Here is a 25,616-nt window from a genome sequence, read left to right on the forward strand (position 1 = left end):
TGGGCTACAGCAGCAGCAGACCGCACCGGGTCCCGCTCCTGTCAGCTAAGAATAGGAAACACAATTCACTTCTTCAGCTGCTGAACATTTGATATAATTTGAGTTAATTTTGGTTTGCTTGGCTCATATATTCGATCAAGGTTGGCGAGACCAAAACATTGTAACCTAAATATTTTTGGCGGCGTTATCATGGACCAATGATAACCTCTAATTTTTTTTTTCATTCTTTATTGTTAATATAAACTAATTTAAAATGGTTTTTTCAGTGGTCTACAAAGTAGTTGCCTGAGCTAAGCAACTGAGGCACTATATGTGAAGGAATTTTGATCCTTTGAGGTTCAGGCTGAACTCTGACCCCTCTCCGGAGGTTTCTTCCTCTTAAAAGGGAGTTTTTCCTTCCTACTGTCACCAACTGTTTGCTGACAGGGTCTCTTCTGATTGTTGGGGTTTTCTCTGTATATCTTCTGTATTGAGGCAAATGTTGTTGTGATTTGGTTCAGCATTCGTAAAATTGAATTGAATGTAGACAGCAACAAATTTGCAACAGATGGCAAAAGATTTGGGATCTTTGTCAGTTTACTGCACTTAATCACTGTTTTATCACAAACAGATTGCATGCATTTGCCAACTTGACCCTATTCAACCCCAAAGTGTCTCCATCTATTTGCCGTTTGATTTCACTCTTGATGCAACAACGCTGCTTTTGAAACAGCAACTGACTGCAAGTGCTCACAGGCCCGGTCTCTGTCAGCTCAATGACCATTGCACACAGTCATAATTGCTTTGGTTGTACCACGGTCTCCAACCACTGTTTTCTATAGTGTTACTATTGCATTAGACAACAAGTGAAAATTAAACTTAAAACAATATAAAAGAGAGTAAAAAAAAAAAAAACAATCACAACATCACAAACTGCTGTCTCCAGTCTGACGAGTGTGTGACTTTCTCAGCCCATCCAGCCTGCGAATGCTGACTTTATCTTTTTTTTTTTTTTTTATAAAAGCACTGTTATCTCTCAGTGTCCAAAATTGCTGCATAAAGGTGCAGACACATTAGCCACAGCAGTATTAGCCATACTCCCTCTGTCACAGAGGCTAGCCCTCATACAGCCACACAGCAAAGCAAACACAAACACAGCGCAAACGCATCCAGCAAAACTGGAAATGCAACCAACAAATCTGAATTCCAAAAAAAAGGGGAACTGCGGCTCATGGCGAAGACCCCATAACTAAAAATTAACGACCACGTGCGCGTGCGCAGGCGCAGACGAAGTTGTTCAAGTGTTGTTTGGCAGCGAGGGCAGGCGGGAGATTCATGATTTTTAATATGCAGAGCAACTGAAAAGTGGAAAAGCAGACACTCGCTCACACATACACACACATATGAACTATGAAGATGTTTTTCCATTCGTGTGGTGACAGACAGCAGCTAACACACAACAGATCGCTCCCAGCAGAGAACACAGAGCCCTCACATCATTAACACCTCCTGCTGCGTATCGCCAGCCTTCAACTGTCTGGGGACACAAAGCCAAGGGAGGAAAGGAACAACAGATGAACACTTAGGACACGAACGAAGAGGTGCTATAAATGCATGTGTTTGTGTTTGCGCGCATACACATTTGTGTGCGTGTTTGTGTGCTCTCTATCTCCCAAATGCCTCAACTCATCTACTAATTAGTCAGGAGCAATTAGGTGCGCTTAAACTAACCCCACACAGTGGCAGGCAGAACACACATCCAGGTAAACAAATAATCGCAAACAGAACGAGTGACTCACTTTAACTGCACGGGTTAATAAAAGCAAAAGGCGTCCTTTGAATAGGAACAGAAGAAAAGACTAAAATGAATCTCAGTGAATGTAGTCGTGGGGGACAAAAAAGGCAGACAGAGGGGAAGAAAAGAGTAATAAAGAGAGATGAAAAAAAATGAGGCGAAAGAGATAATCATAAGTCCCAATGGACCGATTGAAGGAGGGCGGTTTCTATCACGTGCTATCTCTCATTTATATGCTAATTTACACTATTAACAGAGAGTGGGTGAGAGAAAATGAGTGGAAAGAGGGACTAATAAATACCTACTGATTGCTGTTTGTTCATTACTAGCTGTGTGATTTTAAGGAAATTTGTTGCGAGCGGCCGGGCAGATGTTGCCATTCTAACTAAAGACAAACTGTGTCTCATATTGTCTCGAGGAACTCTTAAGTGCAACAACAAGGTGTAAAGTGGGTGTTTGAAATGAAATGGGGGAAATAATACACAAAATAAAGGCAGAAGAAAGAGATGTTATCAGCGTAATTCAATTTGGATTAACGCCGCAAATCATCTCCTTTCATCCTTCCTCTCTCCCTCTCCTCCTTCACTTTTGTTCCTTTATGATACCGATAGCCACTCGAGTGCTTCTCTCATTTTCGGCATTAAGCCTTCGCTGCTGCTGATCTCAGTTCAGCTCAATTAACAATAACTCTGAGCTCACACATACACCACGCCTGGCATATATTGCCAGTTTACTTAACCGACCTGCCTATATTTAGAAGGTAAAGAATCATATTAAGGGGTCTTTTGGGCCAAGCTGGGTCCTTTGGTTTGTTTTTCGGACCTCCGTAATTATTTTAATCATGCCATGCTTTTCAAACAGCACATTTGATATAGCTATCATACATGAACACTACAGTAAAATGGGGAAAATTCATAAATACACATGGATTTTTGGACATGTCATAAGCGACATATTGACACAATATACTCAAATGCGATTTTCGGATATTTCACAAGTGAAATCTAATTTCAGTCTCCCAAAAATCTCCTAACACTCCCTTGGAAATCACTTCTTTATTGCATAAAACCTCCTGCTCACATGTCTAAATTTCCCTTGGTGTCATTTTTTATTTTATTTGTGTATTTTATGGTGGTTCTCTAGTCTGAATCTAATGTGTGCTCTCTTTAAAAAAAAAATTGAAGCTCTTATACTTCTGTTTTTTCCTGACCCATATTCCCTGTGGAAAAAAAGAAAGAAGAAAACTCCAAGTTGGTGGAAATGTGGTGAGGTTGGTGAGGCAGCACCCTCACGCTAGGGTTCCCAAACAAATCCTGTTCCAGAACTACAGCTTTTCTAGTAGAAAACGCAGCCTGAGAGAGCTGAAGTCATGCTGTTTCATCTGGACTATCCTCTGTTCTGCTAGCTGCAGACCACCAGCATAGTCTGTTTCTTTCACTTGGTCCAGATCAATTAAACTCACTCAACTGCTGTTACACATACATGCCTCAACTAGTCATGATCCTTCACACAATCATGACTCTGTTCTTTTAATGTCACATTCATTATGTGACAGCTAAGAAAATCATGATCTCTCATCCTCAGTGGCAGCTACAATCTTCTTGTCTTGTTGCTGCCACTGAGGGATGATACACATTTCTTTAAGGAATATGTCCTAGTATGCAATCACTTTTCTTTGCTCTAAGGGTATTTTTATACCTGCGCCATTTAGTTCATTTAAATTGAACTCTGGTTAGTTTTCCCTCATTGTGGTTTGTTTGCGCAGGTGTGAACACAGTAATCACACCCTGGAATGGACCAAAACAACCACAATCTGGACTGCTTTGACGGAGGCGGTCTAGGTGTGGTTCTAAATAAATTTTATGGTGTACTTGATCCGACCTTGATCTGCACCATCTGCCAGGTGTATCTTGCAACTGTGAGCTAAAAAAAACTTCCTGTAGCCAGGTATACTTTGTATTCTAGGATGTTGAAGGTACCACAGATGTGCAAAGTTTATTAGCTAGCCATGAAATGAATGAAAATTCTCCATGTTTTCCACTCGTGCAGAACGCAGCACCTCTTTCCTGTATTTACTTTTGTTGCTCCCGCCCCAGACACATCTGGCCAAATAGGAGACTGAACATTCTCATGTGGTTTGTAGTGACACATTTTGGTTCGCTTAGAATTCAATTTTTTGCTGTGAGACAAACAAACCAAACCATAGGAAAAAGCTGCAAGTTTAAAGACTCCTCAACTGATTTGGACCAGGGTAAATTAACTATAGGTGTGAAAATTAGCCCAAAAAGTCTAATTTCAATACTTTAACAGTCTTATGTGATGGTTGGTGAGTTTTTCAAGTACTGCTCTTCTTCAGTAAACCTCTCAATATACATGACATGAATGTGGTATAATTTATAGGACTTAAACCCCTGTAGCACACGCCTAGGGATAGGTCATAGCCAGCAGTGGTTTCGCCATGGTAACTACTGGTTGCTAGGAAAAAATATGTGTTCTGCAACCACTTGGCAAGTAGTTGTGGGAGGTTGCTGTTGCTAGGTGAAACAGGTTGTGAATAGGTATATGGTTCTGCACTTAAAACCTCTTTCCATTTGTTTTGCTCACTAGCAGTTTGGCGCTGTTGCTCATAGTTGCCAACTTGTCTGCAAACACTCACCAACTACTCGCCAATTAGTTGCAAAACTGTAAAAGGTACAATGTTAATAGGAAACTGAGACCATTCGCCTTCAAAGTGAAAGTTGGGCCTTTTAAAACTTGTTGGTTTTATTTATTTTCATCAATCGCTAAGAAAATCAAAGGACTTCCAGCCAGTGTTGTTGCAGGACAAACGGGTGTCATCAACAGCATAATCATCTAAAGATCTTTACTGGGATCTCACCACAAGTTTATTTATTTTTTTATTTTTTTAACCAAGGTGTGATAGACGTTGACAGGAGAAGCTGCCACAGTTATTTGACCACTGAAAGGTGTGTGAATCCCACATAGCTATGTGCTCAGGCCTAACCTTTAACCAGCTGCTGATGAGGGCTGCAGCGTGTTAAAGCGTGTCTTCATGATTCTCTATGATCTCATGTGTCTCATGTAACAAAGCTATGTGGGTCCGAAGCTTTTGGACTTGCGTAAATAAGCGATAACTAAACGAATGAAATGTGGTGTATCTATATAGAGTCAGATTGTGTTCATGCAAGATTGTGTTCTCCATTAAATAAAATGGTTTGACAATTTGTGGTTGCCACATTAAGTCAAAAGCCAAAAATTAATTAAGGAAAAGAAAACGTCTCCTTTCGAATTTAAGAGACACAAGTTATCAGACCAATATTTGAGCTTTCAAAGAGCTTGAAAATGTGAGTGGAAATATTTACCCTGATAGATGGTGTTTGTGATTCATTGAGCACATATCCTCTCTGTCTTTCGCATTACTCATTCACAGAAACATAAGTATCCATCCGTGGAAGAGCTGATGTGTGCACACAACACTCACACACTGATCATTACCCTGCTGGTTTTTCACAGACACTTGGAGAAACACAAAGAGGGAGACCTAAACCCGAATCCCGAAATGATTTTCCCTCCTGTCACCATCACCACCAAGTTTGTGTGCAAGTTTTTACTGTACATGTGTGCCTGTTTGTGTTGGAGACCACATGCAAAGGGTTTCCACGGGCGACATCCAGAGGTTCTTGGGGGGGGGGTCCCCGGGTTATGATCACTTTTCCAGCAGTGTTGTCACAAAGGCACAATTATACTAAGAGCAAGCTCTTTGTCGAAACATGGAGACGGCGAATCAGACAAAAACAAAGGAAATGACAAAAACAAATCAGAAGCAACGGTTCACTCACAACCGCTTTGCTCTGCTTTATATTTATACGCCTCACACCAGTTCTACAAAATCATTTTGCTACAGATTCCATTCACATCAGCTTCCTTTCTTCCTACATGCTAGAATCTGTCTCGCTCTTAAATCTGTCGTCACTTTTACACCTTATTCTCACCGTTTTGCCAGAGCGGAACATATTGTGCTGCTGTGTGTGAAAACAAAGAAACGTATCCAAGCATCTAAATATCTACAGCATTTTTTTTTTCACTGCAAGCAGGGTGAGGTCGAGCACCCCTAAGTTCCTCGTGTGGTCTGCTTTATGACCTCTCGCTTTTTTAAAAAAAATCTTGTGAAGTTCACCAAAATAAATACACAGAGGAAATTACACATCTTAAGATCTCACAAAAGCAAGTGTAGGGCAGATCGATTCACACCAGCTGAAAGAAAGACAGATTCGTTAGCAGAGTAAGATCTGAACAATACAGCTGTGGGGGCCTACGCCATATTGGTTTTTAGAGAGCAAAAGAATTCATATATTTTATATATATTGTATATACATAGATCACGTATTAGAGTTTATCAAAGAAGAAAAAATAATGGCGTATTGTGTTTTAACTCACAATTGGTTAGGTTATCATGAAGATACAGCTCAGCTGTGCTATCATAGATAGTAATCTATAAAAGAGACATATTAACCAGGACATTATCCACTGGTTTTAAACTCCATACATCAAAGCTTCAGTGGTAATGTTTTGGCCCCCACCATGTTGCATTTTAGGAGCCAGAAGTTAATTTACGCAGAAGAATGTAAAGTGTCAATTTGTTAGCTAATGCTAACTAGCTTGTTAACAAGCTAGCTGTCTTTAGGTAAAATCAGTTGCAATGAGTCTTCTTCAACAAAAAAATTCCTCATGATTGCTTTGGACAGTATCAGATTGATGTGGTCACGTGTAGTTTGCATGGAAGACATTGATACTTAATTAGCAAGTATCTGCAAACATTTGTTAATTAACCACAAAGTGGTATTAAAACTAAAAAAAGCACTGCCACATACTAGAAATGGAGAACATTCAACTTTAAAGTAAAAGTTGTGCCTCACCGGCACAGCCAACACACTTCAAAAGGTGCAACATTTACTTTGAAGGCAAAAAAATCTGTTTCCAGTTTTCGTTCCACTTTTCATACAATGCCACTCAAGGAGTAGCTGGCATGCTCAGGGCTAATTGCTGTGACCACAGCAACCTGCTAGCAACCAAAGTAATCGCAACAAGATTTTCACTTAATGGTCAAGGAATACACATTTTCCTCTAGCATCCGGTTGTTAGTCGATGGTCGCAGACAAGTCTCCAGGTTTTTGTAACTGGGCCTTCACATATTCAAAATGGCGGAAAATTTCACGTCACATGTTTAGTGGTTATGTGTCAGCAATATGTTAACACAGGCCAAGACGATTTTGTACCAAGTTGTAGATATGCTTTTTAATGCTATAAAGGTGAGCAATTTCACACTGGAGTCAATGGAGACTGGCTCCCTTTTGTAGCTTTTGCTCCTTCCAAATTTGTTTGGATTTTCAGTGCTGAAGGTTGTCCTTTAGGGCTGCATGTACTGCACACGGCGCAGCAAATCTTATATACAGTGGTGCCACAGCAGTTGTAATGGATAAATTATGTAATGACACCATTTGTTTTATTTAAATCATCAGTGCATACTCCCAAACCAGTCACAGTGGAAAGCTGCCCTTAGTGAGCCTGGTTCTGCAGGAGGTTTCTTTCTGTTAAAAGGGAGTTTTTTCTTCCCACTTTCACCGCCAAGCGCTTGCTCATTGGGGGGGGGGGGTCATGTGACTGGTATGACTTCTTTATATTTGTGTAGGGTCTTTACTTTACAATATAAAGCACCTTGAGATGACTCTTGTTGTGAATTGTTTCTATAAAAGAATTTAATACTGCACAGAATCTACACAGATACAAATTAATGATATATCTGTGATATGCAAATACCAGCCAACTAATATATATCACTCTGGAGCTAAGTCTTCAAATGTCACATGAAATTCGCCTATATTGGTTTAGTAATCGTAATATTCAACCTTATGCTAACGTAAGAAAATAGAGTGAAGAATGTCACTGGACTAATGCAAAACATCCACATCTGAGTGGATCTGAGTTTATCAGGCAAAAAGCACCAGATATATGCTTTTAAGGTGGAGGGTGACGTCAAATAATACTTAAGAGAGTTCAACTCCCAAAACTGAGGCTTCTTGGGTTTTAAATAAGACAATGCACACATGATAGAAGAAAATGTTGACAAGTTGAGTCGAGCTGAAAGCAGAATCACATCTTCACCACGAGCAATAGCGAGTTAAGTCACAGAGCGCTTAAGAGAAATAGTGGCATGTACACAGTGTGTCAAATTATGAACACAGCTTCTCTTTAATCTTAACAAAAAAGTGAGGAAAAATGTACAAAAGAGTGTGACACAACAGTACCAACAGGCTGAATGTACGCTAATGTCGACTTTATGTGACTTTAACATGGATTAAAGAGATAGGGGCCGTGAATGGTTCAGTCACATTATGTCAGAGCAAAGTCGAGCCTTGCCGAAATTCACTAAACTGTGTAAAAAGTCTGCGTGAATAAGTACGCGAGGGCCCACTGTGTTATGTAAATGAGCCACCTCAAAGTCTCCCGTGTTACAGCTGTAACCTCGCCAAGTCGACTTAAAGGCAAATTTTCCCCCCTCCCCTCCACACATCCCGAAAGATAAACATGTTCCAAAGTTAAGCAGAGACATGATTGATTCAGACACACAGCGGCGTAGTGATGGAACATTTTATCACGGTTTGAGGGAGGAATCAACAAACATTTTCACACATAACAACAGGAACAGATGCCGCTTTTAGAGAGAGGAAGATTACACAGTTTTGTATTTTCACACTAACAGACTTTTAAAAAAGCCAAAAAAAACAAGAAAGCTCGAAGTCAATTTCCCTGCTCTTTTCTGCTGTTATTGTATTATTTTTTCTTCTCCTCTTCACTCCTTTAAATGGATATTTTAACTGTGGCAGAGAAATTGTTCTTGTGTTTCAGAGCTTTGTTTTGTATACAAAACAAGTTTGAGACCAGAAGATTTGTGTGTGTGTGTGTGTCTTAAAATCTGAAAAATGGAAAATAAATCAAATGCTGTGCATTGTGTTCACCAGTGTACTTTGAATCTACAATAGCCTCTTTGGAAAGCTGTAAGTTTGTGAGGATTCTGCACATTCTGAATACTGTAGCTGAAGTGGAGGCAGTTACGGCTATTTCTTTTATTATTTAAACTGAGGCCCCAAAACCCATAGATAGCTACAGCTACATAAAGAGTCGCATTCACGCTAGCTTCTGCTTGGTAATAAAAAGGACATTTTGTTTGTCCTCTGCAAGAAATATGTGTCTTATTTGTTGTGATATAAAAGAGTAAAATAAACCCCGCAACAGCTTAAAATGCATGGTCAGGAAATCTGCATTTCTTTCTTTTTATGTGTATGATTTGAACAACAGAAATTAAGCAGCTTCTGTTGTGTTCAAGCAGTAAAAGTTAATTTAGAAAGAGGTGAGAAATATCTGACCCGTTGACCTGAAACTGGTTCCATTAACTTGTTTGGCTTTGCAATTTTCTAAGAATTCTTAAAAATAAAAAAAAATAAAAAATGAAGATAACTAAAGAAAACTGACAGCTTTTTATTATTATTATTATTATTCCAAATGAAAAACTTGCAACCTCGTGTTTGTGATGTGCCTTTAAACCTGTTTAATCGGTGCCTGTACTGATAGGAAACGGATTTCATACTGAGAGCGAGGGTGACATGAAAAGGCCCATGCTGCCTCCTGGTGGTTTTACAGAGTCACTGCACTTCAGTTTGCTTTGTTTAGTTTTGGAAATGAAAATGATTCAGTACATTACAAAAAATAAAGTCAAATTATTTGGTTAAATAAATTAACTCCTCCCCCCCCCCCCCCCCCCCCCCCCAAAAAAAACAAAAAAAAAACAAAACAAAAAACACCTCTGACCCTGTAAGACCCACTAGTTTGCTTTTGGTAATTTTAGCCTCTATTCAATAGGATCCTGCAGAGAGGAGACATGAAAGTGAGGCAGAACAACACACAGGAAATGGTCTGAGGTGGACTCAAACCCAGGCCCCTACAGCAAGGGCTCCAGCCTTCAGTATAGGACAGGTTTCCAGCTAAACCAGGTGAGCCATAGTAATAAGCATGTCTGGCCCGCCACTAATAGTTGAGTTTCACTGTGCACCGCATTCACCAACTACATCAACACGGTCTGTTAATTTTTACCATGTTTTTATTAAAGTAAGAATATTTAAAACAGCAATTAATTTAAAACCCAGGCAAGTTTCTCCTTTTAATAGTATAGGATGAGAACATAAACATATACACAACATCCGGTCACAACACACAAAAGAATTAAAAAGTTGCTTCAGAATTACATCAATTTATGGCACTCAGACAGTATACAGTCAGTTTGGCTCAGAACTATTAAAACATGTACAAATCAAGGTCCAATGTGGACCACTTCATGCATTTCATGCGCTCAATAAAAACAAAAACAAATAAAAACAGGCAAACGACTGAGTATTTATGAGACGTTCAGGTCACATGACGCAAACCACACGCATCCTTTCCCTCTACTGAGCCATAAAAGCAGCCCTCATTACAGCTTTCATATTTATCTGTAGCGACTGTGTCTTTTCTGACTCAGACCTCCTACTCCCATGACCTCCCTTTGGGAACCACTCATCTAGAAAACACCATTACATATCATTAAGACATAGCTAAAGAAGCACAGCGGTCACTGTCCAAATGTAGTAAACAGACTCAGACAGCGACCCCGACGTTGCTGATGTGGCTCGTTTCACGATGGGTTTGAAGGGCTTTGACTCCTACTTGTATCAGTGTTACTGTATACAAGCAACATTTCAATGAGATGCACAAGCAGCGAGATGTAAGCAGACAGCAAGTGTGTGTGTGTGTGTGTGTGTGTCAGCATTAAGGAGACAGATTAAGACTAGAAGGGGATTAAAACTAACAACTGGAACATTGAACCCAATCACATCACGACTGGTGAGTCATTAACCCCTCGATGCTGTGTGTGTGTGTGTGTGTGTGTGTGTGTGTGTGTGTGCGTGCGCGCGTACAGTGGAGTAAGGCAGGAGAAGCGTCAGATCTTGAGTGACACAGCTGACAGAGGGAAGGGCATCTTTCAACAAGCACCGAGAACGACAGATCGCACATGCTCGCACATGCTGTACACTCAAACGCACGCAGCGTCCGTGTTATCCCGCAAATCACAGGCTGAGCACACTGACGTTAAGCAGCGCAAACATCAAAGGAAGACGGAAAGAAAACAGCAACAACAGCAGGGCTTTGCAGAGTATCACGCTTCCTTCTTGTTTCCCCAGCCGAACAGTTTGGACATCGGAGACTTTGACTTTTCCTTCTTTGGTTTTTCCTTCTTAATGTCTGTGTGAGTGAGAGAGAGAGAGAGAGAGAGAGAGAGAGAGAGAGAGAGAGAGAGAGAGATCATTCAAATTCTTACTTTATAAAGAAAAAAAAAAGTTATTACATTGTATATGAACACACTGTCATGATGGTGAATTTTCATGTTTTCAAATAATCCTGTGAGACAAACTGTGTTCATCATGTTCGGTTTCAGTGTCACTGGCTTTATTCGCTCTCAATGTAAATGCAAAAGCCCCACCCACTTTCTGTCCAGACCTTCTGTTTGCAAGGGACGGTCAATCAGCAGAAAGTTGCCTCAATAGGAAGAGGAGTTAAAACAACTTGTTCAAAATGGGGGATGAACTAAGAGGGTTGTTGCCAATACTTAATATAAGTAAAATATCCTGATAGGCTAAAGGCACAGAGCTGCACTACGACTGCACTGGACTAATTCCTGAAGAGATTTAGAGTCTGAGCATCATCAACATCGACAAACATCCTGTTCACACAGTAGTAGTCATGATTCAGGCTACTGCGCCACACACAAGATGGTGAATTATAAATGTGTTTTTGAAAAAAGGAAATCGTTTAATATCCCCGAAAAGCAACTTTAATCCTTCTGAGCATTTATTTTGAAAGTCCAGTGTAGTTTGGCTAAAATGATTTTAAAGGATGAAACAGCATGTAGGAGCTGTTTGTAAGTGACTAAGTATTGGGGGACAGATAAAAATATTAAAATGTCACTGTATAATTAAGTGGGCTTTATTTTGTATACATAATTAAACAGCTCCTTTTATGAGCCCATTTAAGTGTCTTTAATATTGCACCGTGATTCAGAAAGCCCCACATTTGCAGCCAGCTACCAGACACAAAAGTCCGACTTAGTCACCACTAAGGATGTCCTGACGCCTGCCATCCAGTGGAAAGCAGGGGATTTTCCACATCTCCACCGCATGGGACATGGCACGTGTGTGTAAACGGACACACAACTGCACTCGGAGTGAGAACGAATTGTGCAACTTTGGCATTAACTTTATGAATACATTAAAACTGAAATGGCTAGTCTTTAGCCCACGGTCGGCGTTCGCTCGCTGCAATGTAATGACCTTTCACTGAAGTTCAATAAATCTCCTCAATTTTCAGCCTTGCTTTGCCGGTCATGAATTGCAAATGAAGCCGGATCCAACGCTGCTCTATCAGAGGGTCAAATTAAGCAGCTGCATTATCCATTTGTCTAATAGGGACGCTGCTGACAAAAAGAGAGGGGGGAGCATTTTGTTTGATGCTTTTTCCATTAGCAGTCAGTAGATCAAACGAGATGAAAACATTGCCCAGGCGCACCCTTAAAAAAAATGCACCACGAGTCCACACACACACACACACACACACACAGAATTCTATCTACTTCAATTAGAGGTGTCCATGATGGAAATCCTCAATTGGATAATTTATAAGCCAACTAAGTTGTAGTGACACTGAGGTTATGATAACTAATGAACAAAGTGGGGAGAGGGGGGGGGGGGGGGGGGGGGGGGCTGTGGAGGTGGTGCGGGCACTCACTGAAATCCAGCATCATCTTGTTTAGCTGCTCGTCCTCCTCTTCCTCCCTGAGAAGATGAAGCAAAAACACACAGAAGGCAGACAAGTCAGTCAGCAACTGAACGCTACACTTAGAGCAATTTAAATAATCAGTTTCATTACGTCGTACTTAGTCCACAAAATGTCAAAATAAGGCAAAAAGTGTCCCTCTCAGTCTCCTACAGGCCAGAGGGCCGACGTTCAAGTTGATTTTTTTCTCTAGTTAAGCCGTTTAAAATGTACTGAAGAACAAGCTTAAGCCAATTTGCTACATTTGAGACAAAGTAAATAATAAATAAAAGACATTTTTCCTCAATACACAACTAAAACTGTTATATTTGTAAAGCATTTATTAGATGGTTGATTTGCTGATAGATTACAGTCACAGAAGTGACACAGGATAAGAAGTATAGTCAGTCATCTCGTGCGATGCTTTTAATATCTTTGAGTTTTAAGCAGTTAACTCGGTTTGGAGTTAAACATTATCACATCCAAACTTTTTACACACACAACATACTCTGCTCTGCACACACCTGAGTCTGTCCTCATCCAGACCCTCAACGATAGCGTTTCTATCGTTGACGATCGCCACCAGTTTCTCCATCAGCTGCTGTTCTTTCTTCTTGTCCCAGGATGTTTTCAGATGTTCTGCACACACAAACATAATTCAGGCTTAGATCAGCGCTCTGTTTTCCTTTTCCTCTGTTGTGCACTCTGCTCAGTTTCATCCCTAAAAGTCCTCACCTGGTTTTTCCATCAGCCTCCTGAGCTCTTGCTCAACAGTGGGCTGCTCTTCCTCCAGCTCCTGGGTTCTTGCACTACACATGTTTGAAAATAGAGATAACACATAATTCATGGCTTTATTAAAGAGTACATCCTTAAGAGAGCAGGTTAAGATGGTCCACCTTAAACACATTCACAGAGACCTCACGCGTTATTGTTGACACATCTGAAACTTTAAACGTTTTTAGAAAAACACTGCGTCACCCTCTCCATATTTGGTAGTTCTTAAAAAACAACAACAACAACAACAAAAAACAACAACTATTCTGTATCTCAGTCAGAATCTCTCAAACATCACCTTATAAAAAGATCATTTGGCAACAGATGCATGTTTACGCATGCAGGTGTGTAAGTCTGAACCTGACAAATGTAAATCTGACATTCAGACTCCTAACAGCTCCGTTTGGCCTCCACCTCCTCCCCTGAGATTCTCAGTTCTTGTTTCCTTAGCTGTTGACATATTGACACAAAAGCTTTAAGAATAAGTTTCCACTCTGTTAAAAATATAGGTGTACCTAATGAAGTGGCTGATAAGGGTATACTGCACTATGTACATATTCATTAGGTACACCTCTTCATCTGGTTGCTAATGCAAATAGTCAATCACGTGATAGCAACTGAATGAAGTTAGGTATGGAAAAAACTACCTGCTGAAGTTCAAGTTCACGAGAATGAGAGAGAAAGGTCATTTAAATGAGTACATATCCAGTGAGCGGCAGTTCTCTGGGAGAAGAGGTCAGAGGAGAAGGGCCAGACTGCTTCGTGCCATTAGGAAGGCAACAGATAACCACTCGTTACATACCGAGGTATGATGATCGCTGAATGCACAACACAGAGAACCTTGACACTGATGGGCTACAGAAGACCATACTGGGTGCCGATCATGTGACCTAAGATCAGGAAACTGAGGCTACGGTTCACTCAGGCTCACCAAAACTGGACAATAGAAGATGTCGCCTGGTTTGAGTCTCAATTTCTGGGTCAGAATTTGGGGTAAACAACATGAAAGCATGGATCCATCCTTCCTTGTCTCAACAGTTCAGGCTGATGGTGGAAGGCTGATGGTGAAAGTAGTACCAATTGAATACTGTGTAAATAACACAGCCCATCTTACTGATTGTTACTGACCATGTCAATCCCTTTATGACCAGTGTCATCTTCCAGCAGGATAACACACCATGTCACAGAATTCAAACCACCTAAAACTTGTTTCTTGAACATGACGAGTTCACTATACTCAAACGGCCTCCACAGTCACAGGATCTTAATCCAATACAGTGGATTAAGTGGTCCAACCCATTATCGGGCAAGGTGTACCTAATAAAATGTCTGGAAATGCTTTATAGCTACAAGTCAGTGTTATATCCGTCTTTACCATTTATTTATCAAATGAGTATTTTCAGTGGAATTGTCGCTGTTGTGTTCAGAAGCATCGTGCTTCACACTTGTGTTTGGACACTGCAGACAGTCGGGGGTTGGTGGGGGTGGCAGTGGAAGGGGTGAGGCGGGTTAGCTGCTTAGTTCCAGGACATCCTGCAGTGACTCGGAGGAGGGAGGACACTGGGAATTCACACTGTCAACCTTCTGGCCACAAGTCTGTTTCACTAATCGCTAAATAGTGGCATGCCCCCTTCCTGAGTGTGTGTGTGTGTGTGTGTGTGTGTGTGTGTGTGTGTGTGTCTACTCACATGTAGACCAGTTCAGACTCCCGGCGCACAGCCAACTGTTTGTTCCTGATCAGACCGAACCACTCAACCATGAGCTCGTCCGTGAGAGTGTCATCGTCACCCTCTGACAAGGAACACAGGAGCACACAGTTAATCCCAGACACGTGCATTAAGGTTTCTTTTAAATTCACAGCACATCCTGCCTGAAAAGGCTTCACATAACACACGGCTGGTGCGTGCATCCCACCTTCTTCGCATTTGCGCAGCTTCACCTCCAGATCGACTCCCCTCTTTTCCAGCTCGTTTAAATTATGTTCAATCTCCTCAAGCTCCTTCGCGATGTCCTCTTTGGGAATGTAGTCTGGCTTCATCTACAGACGCAAACAGATGCAGAGAAAAGTGCATGAATGACATGCTCATTTCAAAAAAAGCTACGGCAAACTTATTTTCAGAGACCCACTACCTTCTTTGTCTCTGACTTGGTGCCATTTTTTGTTTGCCTTTTCAGACCCTCCTGTAATCCTAAAAAAAAGGTGGCGATAAAAAGCAGAGAATAAATCAACTAACAAAGCTGAGAACGGATAAAAATTAGAAAGGCACGACTCACAGCAAACTGTTAGGAAGGCTTGTTCCTGTAAATGTTTGGTTATGACCACGCTCTCACCCTTTGATGTCGGTGGAGTGACAGAAATACTCGGGCTGGGAAACTGAGAGGAAGGCCTCGCAGAAATCTCTGAGGTCTTCTGAGACTCATTAGAGCCTGGTTTAGTGGAAGGACCAGCAGGCCTGTGGGTGGGAAGAAGGACAAATGGAGAGGATTCGATTAACCTACGAGTAGACTTGCTACAGTTTTGATTCATGAGAGCGAGAGGAAAGGTCATTCGTAGAAAAGGAACTCCGAGCACTGAGCATATGCTGCACCACGGAGGACTCGACTCAGTCCCGACACCATTTGGGGCTCGCATGCATGTGGCGGAAGAGGAGAGACTGAAAGCTCTGACTACAAATGATGGCCGAGACATTTGGAGGAGCAGCAGGTACAGGCTTCCTGTGGGAGGAATGTTTGGTGAGACGGATGAAAGACTGGATCACACAATGGATGGATGGACAGGACATGAGGAGGGGGGGGGCTCATACAGTTAATGCCTCACGATGTCAATATGCTGAGAGGCCACCCACGTACATACACTCCCTGCTGTTATCAGGAGCACGAGTCAATAAGGGAAAGGACTCAACGAGAAGCATAAGAAGTAAGAACCAATTAAATCAATCAAACAAGTCTTACTTTGTGTCTTTGGAGACGGGCTTGAGCTTCGACCTCCAGTCTGCAGGAGTCTCAGTCTCCTTCACTGCTGAGGGAAAGAAAAAAAAATAATCAATTGAAACCAGTTCAGTTCCCTCAGTCAATGTCAGTTCCTAGTTCTGTTGTTTTGTTGTAAATGCTATTTGTTAAATGGCATTTTTACAACAATGACAGCAAATGCACAAAAGCCAAGGATGATATTACACCCAAAGTACCTCCCAAATAAGCATATAAGCAGCAGATTAGAGACACAGTATTAATAAAATAATTAATAAGAAGCACTGTGGGAGTACAAAACTCCACCAAGGCAGCTCACTCTCTGGGCAGCATTTATATATAAGGAAATCATGTTTTATACACAAACATGATGTAGGAGTAGGTGATGGATAATATGTATTGATTTGTAAATAACTTGAGATTATTGTATATAAAATTATACTATAGTATATTTCTAACTAAGCAGCTTCTTCTCTTTCTCTCGACAATACTTTCTTTAAAGACAGAACACATTTCGGGGTCAACTTGGAAGAAAGGCAGATGTGAAATGTAAAAGTGAGGTCAGAGGTCAAATGTGTGTCAAAAGTGTGTGTGAGACCTTGTGTATCAGCTCTATGCTTGTAAAGTGTATAAGTTTAACCTGATGTATTGGGTAATGTACTGCCCGTCTGCGAGGGTGCCCTGTCTGCAGTCTTGGCTTTGAGCCCGCTCTGACCGCTCGGGCTCTCAGAAGAGTTCGTGGTGTCTTCAAACTGCAGGTCAGACAGGATCGATGGGTTCACTTTCAGCTTCACCTTCCCTCTGGCTCCCTCTTTCTCCTTCTTTGGCGTCTCAACTTTAGGTTGAGATCTGAATAGAGGTGAAGAATGCAACTTAAATGCCTCTCTTCACCAGCAGAGGTCAGGGCAGAGCAGGATACAAAGTGTAATCACATGTTTCTGTGAGTCTCAGGTTAGATTACTTACTTCTCAGTTTTATTTAGTACTGTAGTCGCCCACGATGGCTTTTTGTTGTTATTGTTGTTTTCCTCAGACAGTTTTTTGGAGATGAAGGCTGCTGCTGATGCTTTTGACTTATTACTCTCGTCTTCCTGTTTCACCTTCCAGCCAGTGCCAGTTGTTTTAGCTGTATTCCCACCTTTGTCCAAACTTTCATTTACCTCTTTTTTTCCAGTACCACCGACATTTACGACCACAGTAACAGCTTTCCCTGCCGTGGCCTGTTGTGCCTTACCACCAACACTCTGGCCTTTGTTTATGTCCACATTGAAGGTTGAAGTCTTTTTCTCCTCCACCTTTGCTGTGTTATCTTCCTGGAAGAACTTGAGCTTGGACTGGAGTGTCTTGGCAGCGGTTGCCGAGGGCCGAGGAGTTTCAGCTGGCCTGGTGTTGATAGATGGGGTCACAGTGGTAGTGGTGTCACGTGAAACTGCGGGTCTGGCCGAAGAGTTAGATGATGCAGCCCAGGGGGCTGGGGACGCAGAAATGGACTTGGGACTGGTGGGTTTCTCCGACACCCATGAAGGACTCAGACTGGAGGATGTGTGAGTAGGAGCAGGTGTACTGTTTTTACTCGAGTCTTTAAGAGGAGTGAATTTGGAAACATAGGAGTTTGTGGTCAAATCTTGAAGAGGGGTGCTTGTGTTTGCAGATGACAGCAACCTGTGGGAGAGAAAGTACAACACACACACACAGGTTACAACAGGGAACATGGTCACAAACTAGGAACATAAACCTGCGGTTGGTGCCATTTTAGCCTAAGTACACCTCGTTTATAATGATGCTAACCTGCAAAACCAAGCTACAGGAAGAATGTATTGGTTCAAAACGGAAATTAAGCTCAATTTGCTTTTATAAACATTTTATGTTAATAAATGAGCATTCTGAATTCATAGAAATGTGTAACCTTTGCATTTAAAAAAAAAAAAAATCTACATTTAGTGGTAACAGTGTTCTGGCTAGTTAGCTAAAGCTACTCATCTTTCTTTTCCTCTTCATAGAAAAAGCAGGACAAATTAAGGTCCTATGTAAAAAAAACAAAAAAAAACCAATAATATATCAAGAAATGAACAAACATTGAAACAATTTAAGCTTTTTATTTAATGACAAAAGTAAAATAGTCTTTGCTAAGAAGAAACTAGCTAAGTTTAGCAAGGTAGCGGCAGAGCCAGCAGTCAATAGCTAAAAATAAATCCATGGCTTTATCTGATTAAGAGACATCTGAAATATTTAAATTTGTTTTTCAATTATTAAACTAGTTGAAATGTATGAGAAAGGAAAACTAGAATATTTTTTAGTTGTTTTAACCATTTTTCTTAATACAAGCGATTAAGAAATAAAAACTGAGTTATATAGAGGCATTACAAATACAATAATTAATAAGAAAAACTAAAATAAGTGTAATAATTCTCTACCATTCTTACACAAATCAGTCTTTCCCTGTTCTAATTGCAGACTTGGAATAAACGTAATGGACCTAAATGGCACCAACATTAGCATTCCTATCAGCTTACTTTGCACAGTTCCTGTGATAAAGCTTCCCATCCACTAGATGTCGCTGCACCAGGTGAACATGCTTATTACAGGATGCACATGTGCTACTCAGGGTGCCTGCCTGAGATTTTCCAACCACGACCTCCTAGAAGAAAGAAAGAGAGAAAAGAGTGTGGGCAAGAGGGGACTTAAGTCGTTACAACTAACTGATATCACGCAATGTGGGCCTTTTTTTAAGTAACTACATTGATGTCATGGTAATCATCTGCTGACACAGACCAAGTGACCTGTCTGTGTAGTATTTGGTCATCGTTGACGTGGATGAACGTACACAACCTTGGTCAGTATTTCGTAAATGAATTACTTTTAGACTTCCGCCCCAATTTAGAAATGTAATAGTAACTATTCAAGTTTACCTGTGTTGAAGTTTTGTTTTGATTTGGGGAAGGAAGTGGCTTTGTGATGTTGGAGGATGGGGGAGGGCTGTTCTCTCTGGCAGGCTTAGAAGAGGGAAACACCTTAGACGTCACCGCCTGGTTCTTCTTCCCTGACGGCTCATCGCTGGGGCTGTCGGCTGGACGCTTTATTCCCGCCATTCCACCGACTGTATGCAAAGACAGATGAACAGATGAGATGTGTGCAGATGGACAGAGAGGGATACAGTAAGACTTTATTAAATACTCACTCGGGGAGCGTCCGTGGAAGTAGTTGTAGTATTGGGAGACATAAGTCAGGATGCTGAGGCGGTCAGGAATCTTAAGTGCCACCATGTCTTCTGCATCCAGCAGCGCTGGAATTCCCAGTTGTTCTTCTGCAACACTGAACGCCTGCAGATAAAACCAGTTTTATCCAGTGAGAAAAGAAACAAGACTTTGGGTCTTAAATCTAGATGAATGCAATGCACTTATAAATCATAAAAGCTTACATTGTGTGATCTTTATGAAAGACTTTCTAGATGTTTAAGGACACCAAACATGATTCTGTTCTTTAGATGTCCCAAAGAAAAGCAAAAGAAGATAAAGGTGGGCATTTGTTTCAAAAATGCATGCATTCTCTGAGGTTTGCAGACAACACAAGTTTAATTTGAAAGAGGAAGAGATGTTTGCATAGTGTGAACAAACCATTGTCATTGTTCTACTGTCCCCATCTACGTCAAATACAAATCACCAACCCAAATTTTGTTGAATTCTATTCCCTCTATCCTTTATGTGAGTCAGTAGTGAGAAATAAATCAAGAATTTGCACACTACACTAACATCCAGCAATTCCATGGAAGAAACAAGCAGCAGCAGGCCAACGAGCACCAGCGTCGTTGTTTAATCGGTAATCAGATAATGAAGAGAGCCACTCAGACGCTGTTTACTTTGCTGTGCCCTATTAATCTCTTACAGTGTTTTCTTATTTGATTGCCCAAACATGTTGTTTCAGCTTTGAGCTAAAACCCAGAGCAGTGTCAAACAGTTCCTGTACTTCAGATTTATTCTCTGCTGGCCCAAAAAGCAGGCGTTTGGACATGTCAAGCTCTTGGCACGCCCCGAGTTCAGTCTAACAATGAAGAATCTGTGAAGAAAAAGAAAGTGAAGAATGCAAAGCAAAGTGCCCGCATTGAAGCAGTCTGCTTTTTGCCACTCTGCTCGCCCATGCTGAACGTTATTTCCACAATTACCCAAGATCCCATGGTGCTGATGTAAACCGAAGTTTAGTCTTAAACTCAAGCTGACTAACTTGAAGTCTGTTTTCTTGGGAGTACTGAGCTGCATCTGTGTAGTGGAGCAGCACACTCAGCTGTAAATCTCGAACACTATCAGGGGCACAGGTGTGGCTCCTGTGGTCACGGTTCATTTACCCCACGATTACCTGCTTTCTCGCTGGTTATATAAATATGATGATGTTCTTCAATATCAGATAGCAACACTGAAATTTTCATGTATCATTAACTCTTTCTCCCATAAAAACGACATTTGACCCCCCCCCCTGCAACCTTAATGTCGAGCTTTGATACCGTCAATAAAGCTGTGGTTTGAAGACCATTGCAATAGGTACCAGGGTTTTACAAGGGTAGTCCTAGTGAGCCGATCACTAACTTCTGATGCAAACCTTTGTTCTGGACATGGCCTGAAATATGACAAAAAAGAGAGACAAGGGTTTTCCCTAGCAGGCGTCACAGGGGAAAAGAGTTAAAGTCCAGGGCTATGAAGTGGAGTTAACTCATGACTCCTGTTATAGAGGAGAGTCATCAGTTCAGCAACTGGTGAAAGAACTGAAAATGAAACTGGGTTTTTACCTCAGAGTCCAGCCTGATCTGTCTTTTGAGCTCAGAAAGACACTGGCTGTGTCAACTTTTACACCAGCGCTGGATGTTATTTATATGCACGCATCATCACAGTGCTTTGGTATGCTGTATACTGCATGTATGCTGGATCATAAAACACTGAGACCGATTACAAACCTTAAACCTTTCCCCCAAGATTCGAGGTTGTATACTCAGGTCAGATGGTCTAGCTTATCAGTGTCATTATAAAAGCTATTCTCGCTTTGCTCTACTTGTTCTTACTGACCTACATTAATCAAAAAAAAAAAAAGAAGAAGAAGTGTGGGATGTTATTGTCTACATTCCCAAGTGTTATTCATTCAGTCTTTCCTGAATGTTCACACGGAATTTGGACAAAGAACGCTCATATTTGCAGCTTCCTCCTCCTGGAGGGAGGAAGTATGAAAATCAACTAAGTCTGATGGCGCTGGTCCCTGTTTTTTGGCCCGAGACAATTTCCACTGATGTTTGAGGTTATAAATTCTATCTGTTTTTATATTTTACTCTTCATCCCACAGAGACTGGTTTTGTTTTGGTTTTCTGCTGTGTGCAACTGCTGTCTGTCTTGGCCAGAACATTCTCACAAAAGAGAGAGTCATGCTATCCTTCCTAAATAACAAATATACCTGTGCTTTCTAATGACACCGATGGCCGAGTTATTTTTATTTTGTTTCACAACAAACAAGAGGACTAATTACCAGCCACCATTGGTATTCTGTTTGTTTTCACCATCATCACCACCTGATATTTGACAAAAACCCCATCCACTGATAAGGATCAGCAGATGTCACTGAAAGTATTTGGAAAACTAACACGCAGGTAAAAAAGAAATCAATAGTTACGTTGACTGAATTCACTCATAAATGGGATGTACAAGTTAACATTAGGTGAGCAAACAGCACCACACACCACGAAAACAGCTTCAGCAAAAACTAGCTTAAACCCATTAGCCAAAGTGGCTGGGTCCATCTTTTATTTACAGTTTGTGGATGCAGCTTGCAATCCTTAGCCAACAGCTAAGGATTATTTTTTTAGATGATGACATGGCTGCCTTGGATGATGTCATCTTTTATATACAGTCTATGATTGAGATTTAGATTCAGATTTATTGTCACATGGCATCACCATATTTTAGATATGTGCAAAGGCAATCTGTCTGGCAATGGAATAAAAGCAAAAGTAAATAAATGAACAAGTCATGATTTATTTAGTGACTTGACAGTGGTTGAAAAATAGCCCTTCTGCGTCCTGCTCCTGTAACTGAGGATGTATTTATAGTTTTCTGGGCTGGGACTGGAACAGGTTACATTCAGAGCGAACTGGTTTTCAATAAACAGACTGATTTATTAACTCGCATCATAAATGATAACTAGGGTGGTGATTTTTGTCCATCAGCTTTACTTTAATTATTTAAATAAATCAACAAACTCTATAATTTTTGCTAACAATACTAAGAGTCTATAGGATGGCAATGCAGAACCATAGACTCTGTATAAACAGTGCATGCAGTCACCAGTTGGTGGGGATATTTTGGCCTTCACCATCTTGGGTTTTTATAAAACTAGATGTGACGAATGAGGGCTGGGTCTGATTGAGAAACTGAGGACAATGCAAGCTTGTGTGGTCAGTTACAAAGTAGCCACGGCTGAGGGATTCATTATTTCCAAAACAGGAATGTTTATATTAAAGTTCATTTCAATCCATCAAATAGCTGCTGACATACTTCAGTCTTAAGCTGGCATTGTCATATATAAGAACAAAATAAAAAAAAGGGGAGGATTAAGGGAGCCTTTGTTGGATTCAGGAAATCGGTTTGTAAAAAAAGAAAAGTAAGTGTGAGCATCCAGAATGGAAACTTGTCTTACCAGCTTGTTGTTCTCATAGACATCGTCCTTCTTCAGCGAATCAAATTTGCTGCAACAGAGAAGGAAAAAACCAGAAGTTACAAAACACATAAATCAACTTCCCTCCTGCCATCTTCAGTTTACAAGCAGCGCAGACTAACATGTGTTATGCAGTCATGCATTGCTGACTCACTTCTGCATACATCACAACAGCAGCGTGACACCTGCCTCACTGATCCCACGCTGCAGATCTGAAACTAACATGAGGTTCAGCCTGCATTAATCACACTGTCACGACTGAGCACGCTGAAACTGAGCCTTCAGCCACTGTTTACTGCTGCGGCTCATGTAAACATGGCAAGCGCCTTCGCTCTGCTCTGGCTCGCCATAAATACTGGAATGAGGCGATTACAGCAGCTGTGTCTTTTCTGTCAAATGGTCTTGCTGAAACAAAAGCAGGCATCTCTGCGAGAGTGACTGGCCAGAAGACAGTTAAAGATGGTGAGAAAATACTGCTTAGAGGCTTGGGCATCAATCTTGCAAATCTTCCGCAGTGAAGAGTGCAAGTCTTCAGATTTTTATAGTAGGTACTGGAAAAGTACAACTAACTCTAAACGTAGACATAATAATGTAGCTCATTGTCCAATTGTGATGATGACATTACAAAACTTAGTTTCTGTTGTGGCTCGAATTGAAGTTATCAAGGACACATAGTTTAAAATGGGACCGTTTCTGAGGACGGATCATCAAAAACTTGGACACGACACATGTGGCCAGCAGCAGTCACAGGGATTTGTAAAATGCCCAATTCCATTACGCAGACATGCTGAGCATTGAAATCGAGTGCAGATATGCAATAGTGCTATCTTGAAATCCCCCCCATAAAACCATAAGTGACCGTCTCTGCAACGCTCTTTGGGTCACAGCTGAGCTTCGTCTCCTGCTTCCTACAGATCAGTAAATGTTCAGATTTGTCTCTGACAAAATAACACAAAGAAAAGAAGAAAAAAGCGAAACTCTGCCATTAAACTCGAAAGCAAAACCACTGACTTCAATCTTCCATGAAAATAGTTTTGTGTTGTCAACTGACAAGTCAGGAGTGCAGCCAATAAGTTTCACTTATTTCCTGCTTTCGTTCTCCGGTCCTGTTTCAGGTGTACTTACATGAGATCGGGTCTGTGTTTGTGGATGAGGGCGCAGAAAGCCAGTCCGTCCCTGAAGGACGTGGTCATGTTGGTGATGGAGACATCCCGGTAGCCCTCACACTGGATCCGGCACCACTGCTGCAGAGCCTTCACGGCCGCCATCCCGGAGCTCGGAGCCGGACTGATCCGTGTGAAGAGCGCAGCAGTGCCTCTGGAAGCGCTCACAGAGCTCCCTCCTTTCTTCGCTCCTCAGCGTCCAACAAGTAAAACTTTAGAAACTTTCCACAGAAGCCCAGACTGACGCCTTATCCGGGACACTGGGAAGGCAAGTCTTTTAGCGTTTGTGTGAATCACCTCACTGACTCTGAGTTAAGTGGAAAGAACCTGGACGTGACACCTGCGAGAGGTCGACGATGACGCGATGGCGTGGGTGGAGTTTGTCTTTTAACTCTTTGTGTTCATCTGCCGAGTGACACCGCAGATTCTGGGATCCGATACCAAGCAAATACAGGGCCAGTGTACCGATACCAATACCGATAATTGTAACCTACAAATGATGAGATGAGATCAATTTGCAAATTTTGAATACATTTTAATGACCACTGGGATTTTTATTTTCCACAATAATTAGTTAACACAACAAAACACACCTTTCAGCTTTTATATATATTGAAATTTGGTTTTTTTGGAGAGCTGGAATGTAAATTTTAAAGCACTTGGTCGGGTTCTGTATTGTAAATGTGTTGTAGGCTATGAATAAAACAGATGTGACAGTCAACAATAAAAGGTTATTATATTCAGACATTTTTCATAGTGCATATTTTAGGTATATTTTGTCAGTTTAAAAACATTATTTTATTGCAATTCAGTAGGCTACATACTGACCGTAAAGTATCAATCCGATATCAACATTTAGTTTAATCCACCCACATCTATTGCATCTGTCTGTGTTTGCCTGTCTGCTATAAAGCCAAGTCATAAATCCAAATTTATACAAAGAGAAAAGTAGCCCTCTACTTACTTCCCTAAGTGCTGTTCCAGAGAAGACGTAGAAACCACAAAGAGAAAACCATCATGTGTAATTTTGCATGTGTTAAGTATGTAATATAAACGTGACCTCAGGTCCTTAGACTCCCACAGATACCCAGAAACAATACTGGGGATTTGCAGCTATTCGAAGGATTTCCATCCTGAGCTTAACAAACAAAAATCTATAAGTACCCACATCCCACCTAACAACAGGAACACATGCCCCAGTATGTACCTAATGTCTGTAATGAGCTATTTTAGTTATAAGGGGATAAAGAGTGAAAGCTAGGTGTGGCTTATTCTTGTGTAAGTCAGCTTGCCCGGTCCTGTTCTGTCTGCTGGGAGTGTTGAAGGAGAGGGGTGTAGTCTCTTCACTGAGTT

At 41.1% G+C, this 25,616-nt stretch overlaps 1 protein-coding gene across 2 annotated transcripts; it reads right to left on the reverse strand.

Moving 5' to 3' along the window:
* Nucleotides 1–9,959: 9,959 nt before the first annotated feature.
* On the reverse strand, nt 9,960–24,557 carry micall2b (mical-like 2b). Of its 2 annotated transcripts, none has more exons than XM_063475834.1 (16): nt 24,226–24,557; nt 23,083–23,131; nt 19,592–19,733; nt 19,323–19,510; nt 18,927–19,051; nt 17,380–18,075; nt 17,055–17,263; nt 16,400–16,463; nt 15,779–15,900; nt 15,578–15,636; nt 15,362–15,485; nt 15,136–15,238; nt 13,409–13,482; nt 13,198–13,312; nt 12,647–12,693; nt 9,960–11,107 (listed from the first exon to the last, which is right to left on the reverse strand). In XM_063475834.1, exons 1-16 carry the CDS (start codon nt 24,366–24,368, stop codon nt 11,022–11,024), a joined length of 2,346 nt encoding a protein of 781 aa, XP_063331904.1. In that variant the 5' UTR covers nt 24,369–24,557; the 3' UTR covers nt 9,960–11,021. The 2 variants fall into 2 exon arrangements, with proteins under 2 accessions (XP_063331904.1, XP_063331903.1); XM_063475833.1 differs by having other exon boundaries at nt 16,400–16,466.
* Nucleotides 24,558–25,616: the final 1,059 nt, after the last annotated feature.

Source organism: Pelmatolapia mariae, linkage group LG6 (assembly GCF_036321145.2).
Source record: "Pelmatolapia mariae isolate MD_Pm_ZW linkage group LG6, Pm_UMD_F_2, whole genome shotgun sequence".
Classification (NCBI taxonomy): Eukaryota; Metazoa; Chordata; class Actinopteri; order Cichliformes; family Cichlidae; genus Pelmatolapia; species Pelmatolapia mariae.

Bases quoted from the DNA above. Each gene is read 5' to 3' on its own strand.
- micall2b (XM_063475833.1), bottom strand. From the start codon at position 24,368: ATGGCGGCCGTGAAGGCTCTGCAGCAGTGGTGCCGGATCCAGTGTGAG. The intron at 19,052-19,322 runs GTAAACTTGAAT...TCTTTCTTCTAG, and splicing joins AAAACAAAACTTCAACACAG to GAGGTCGTGGTTGGAAAATC. The intron at 15,901-16,399 runs GTAAGACTTGTT...TCCCACCCACAG, and splicing joins CCCGTCTCCAAAGACACAAA to GCCTGCTGGTCCTTCCACTA.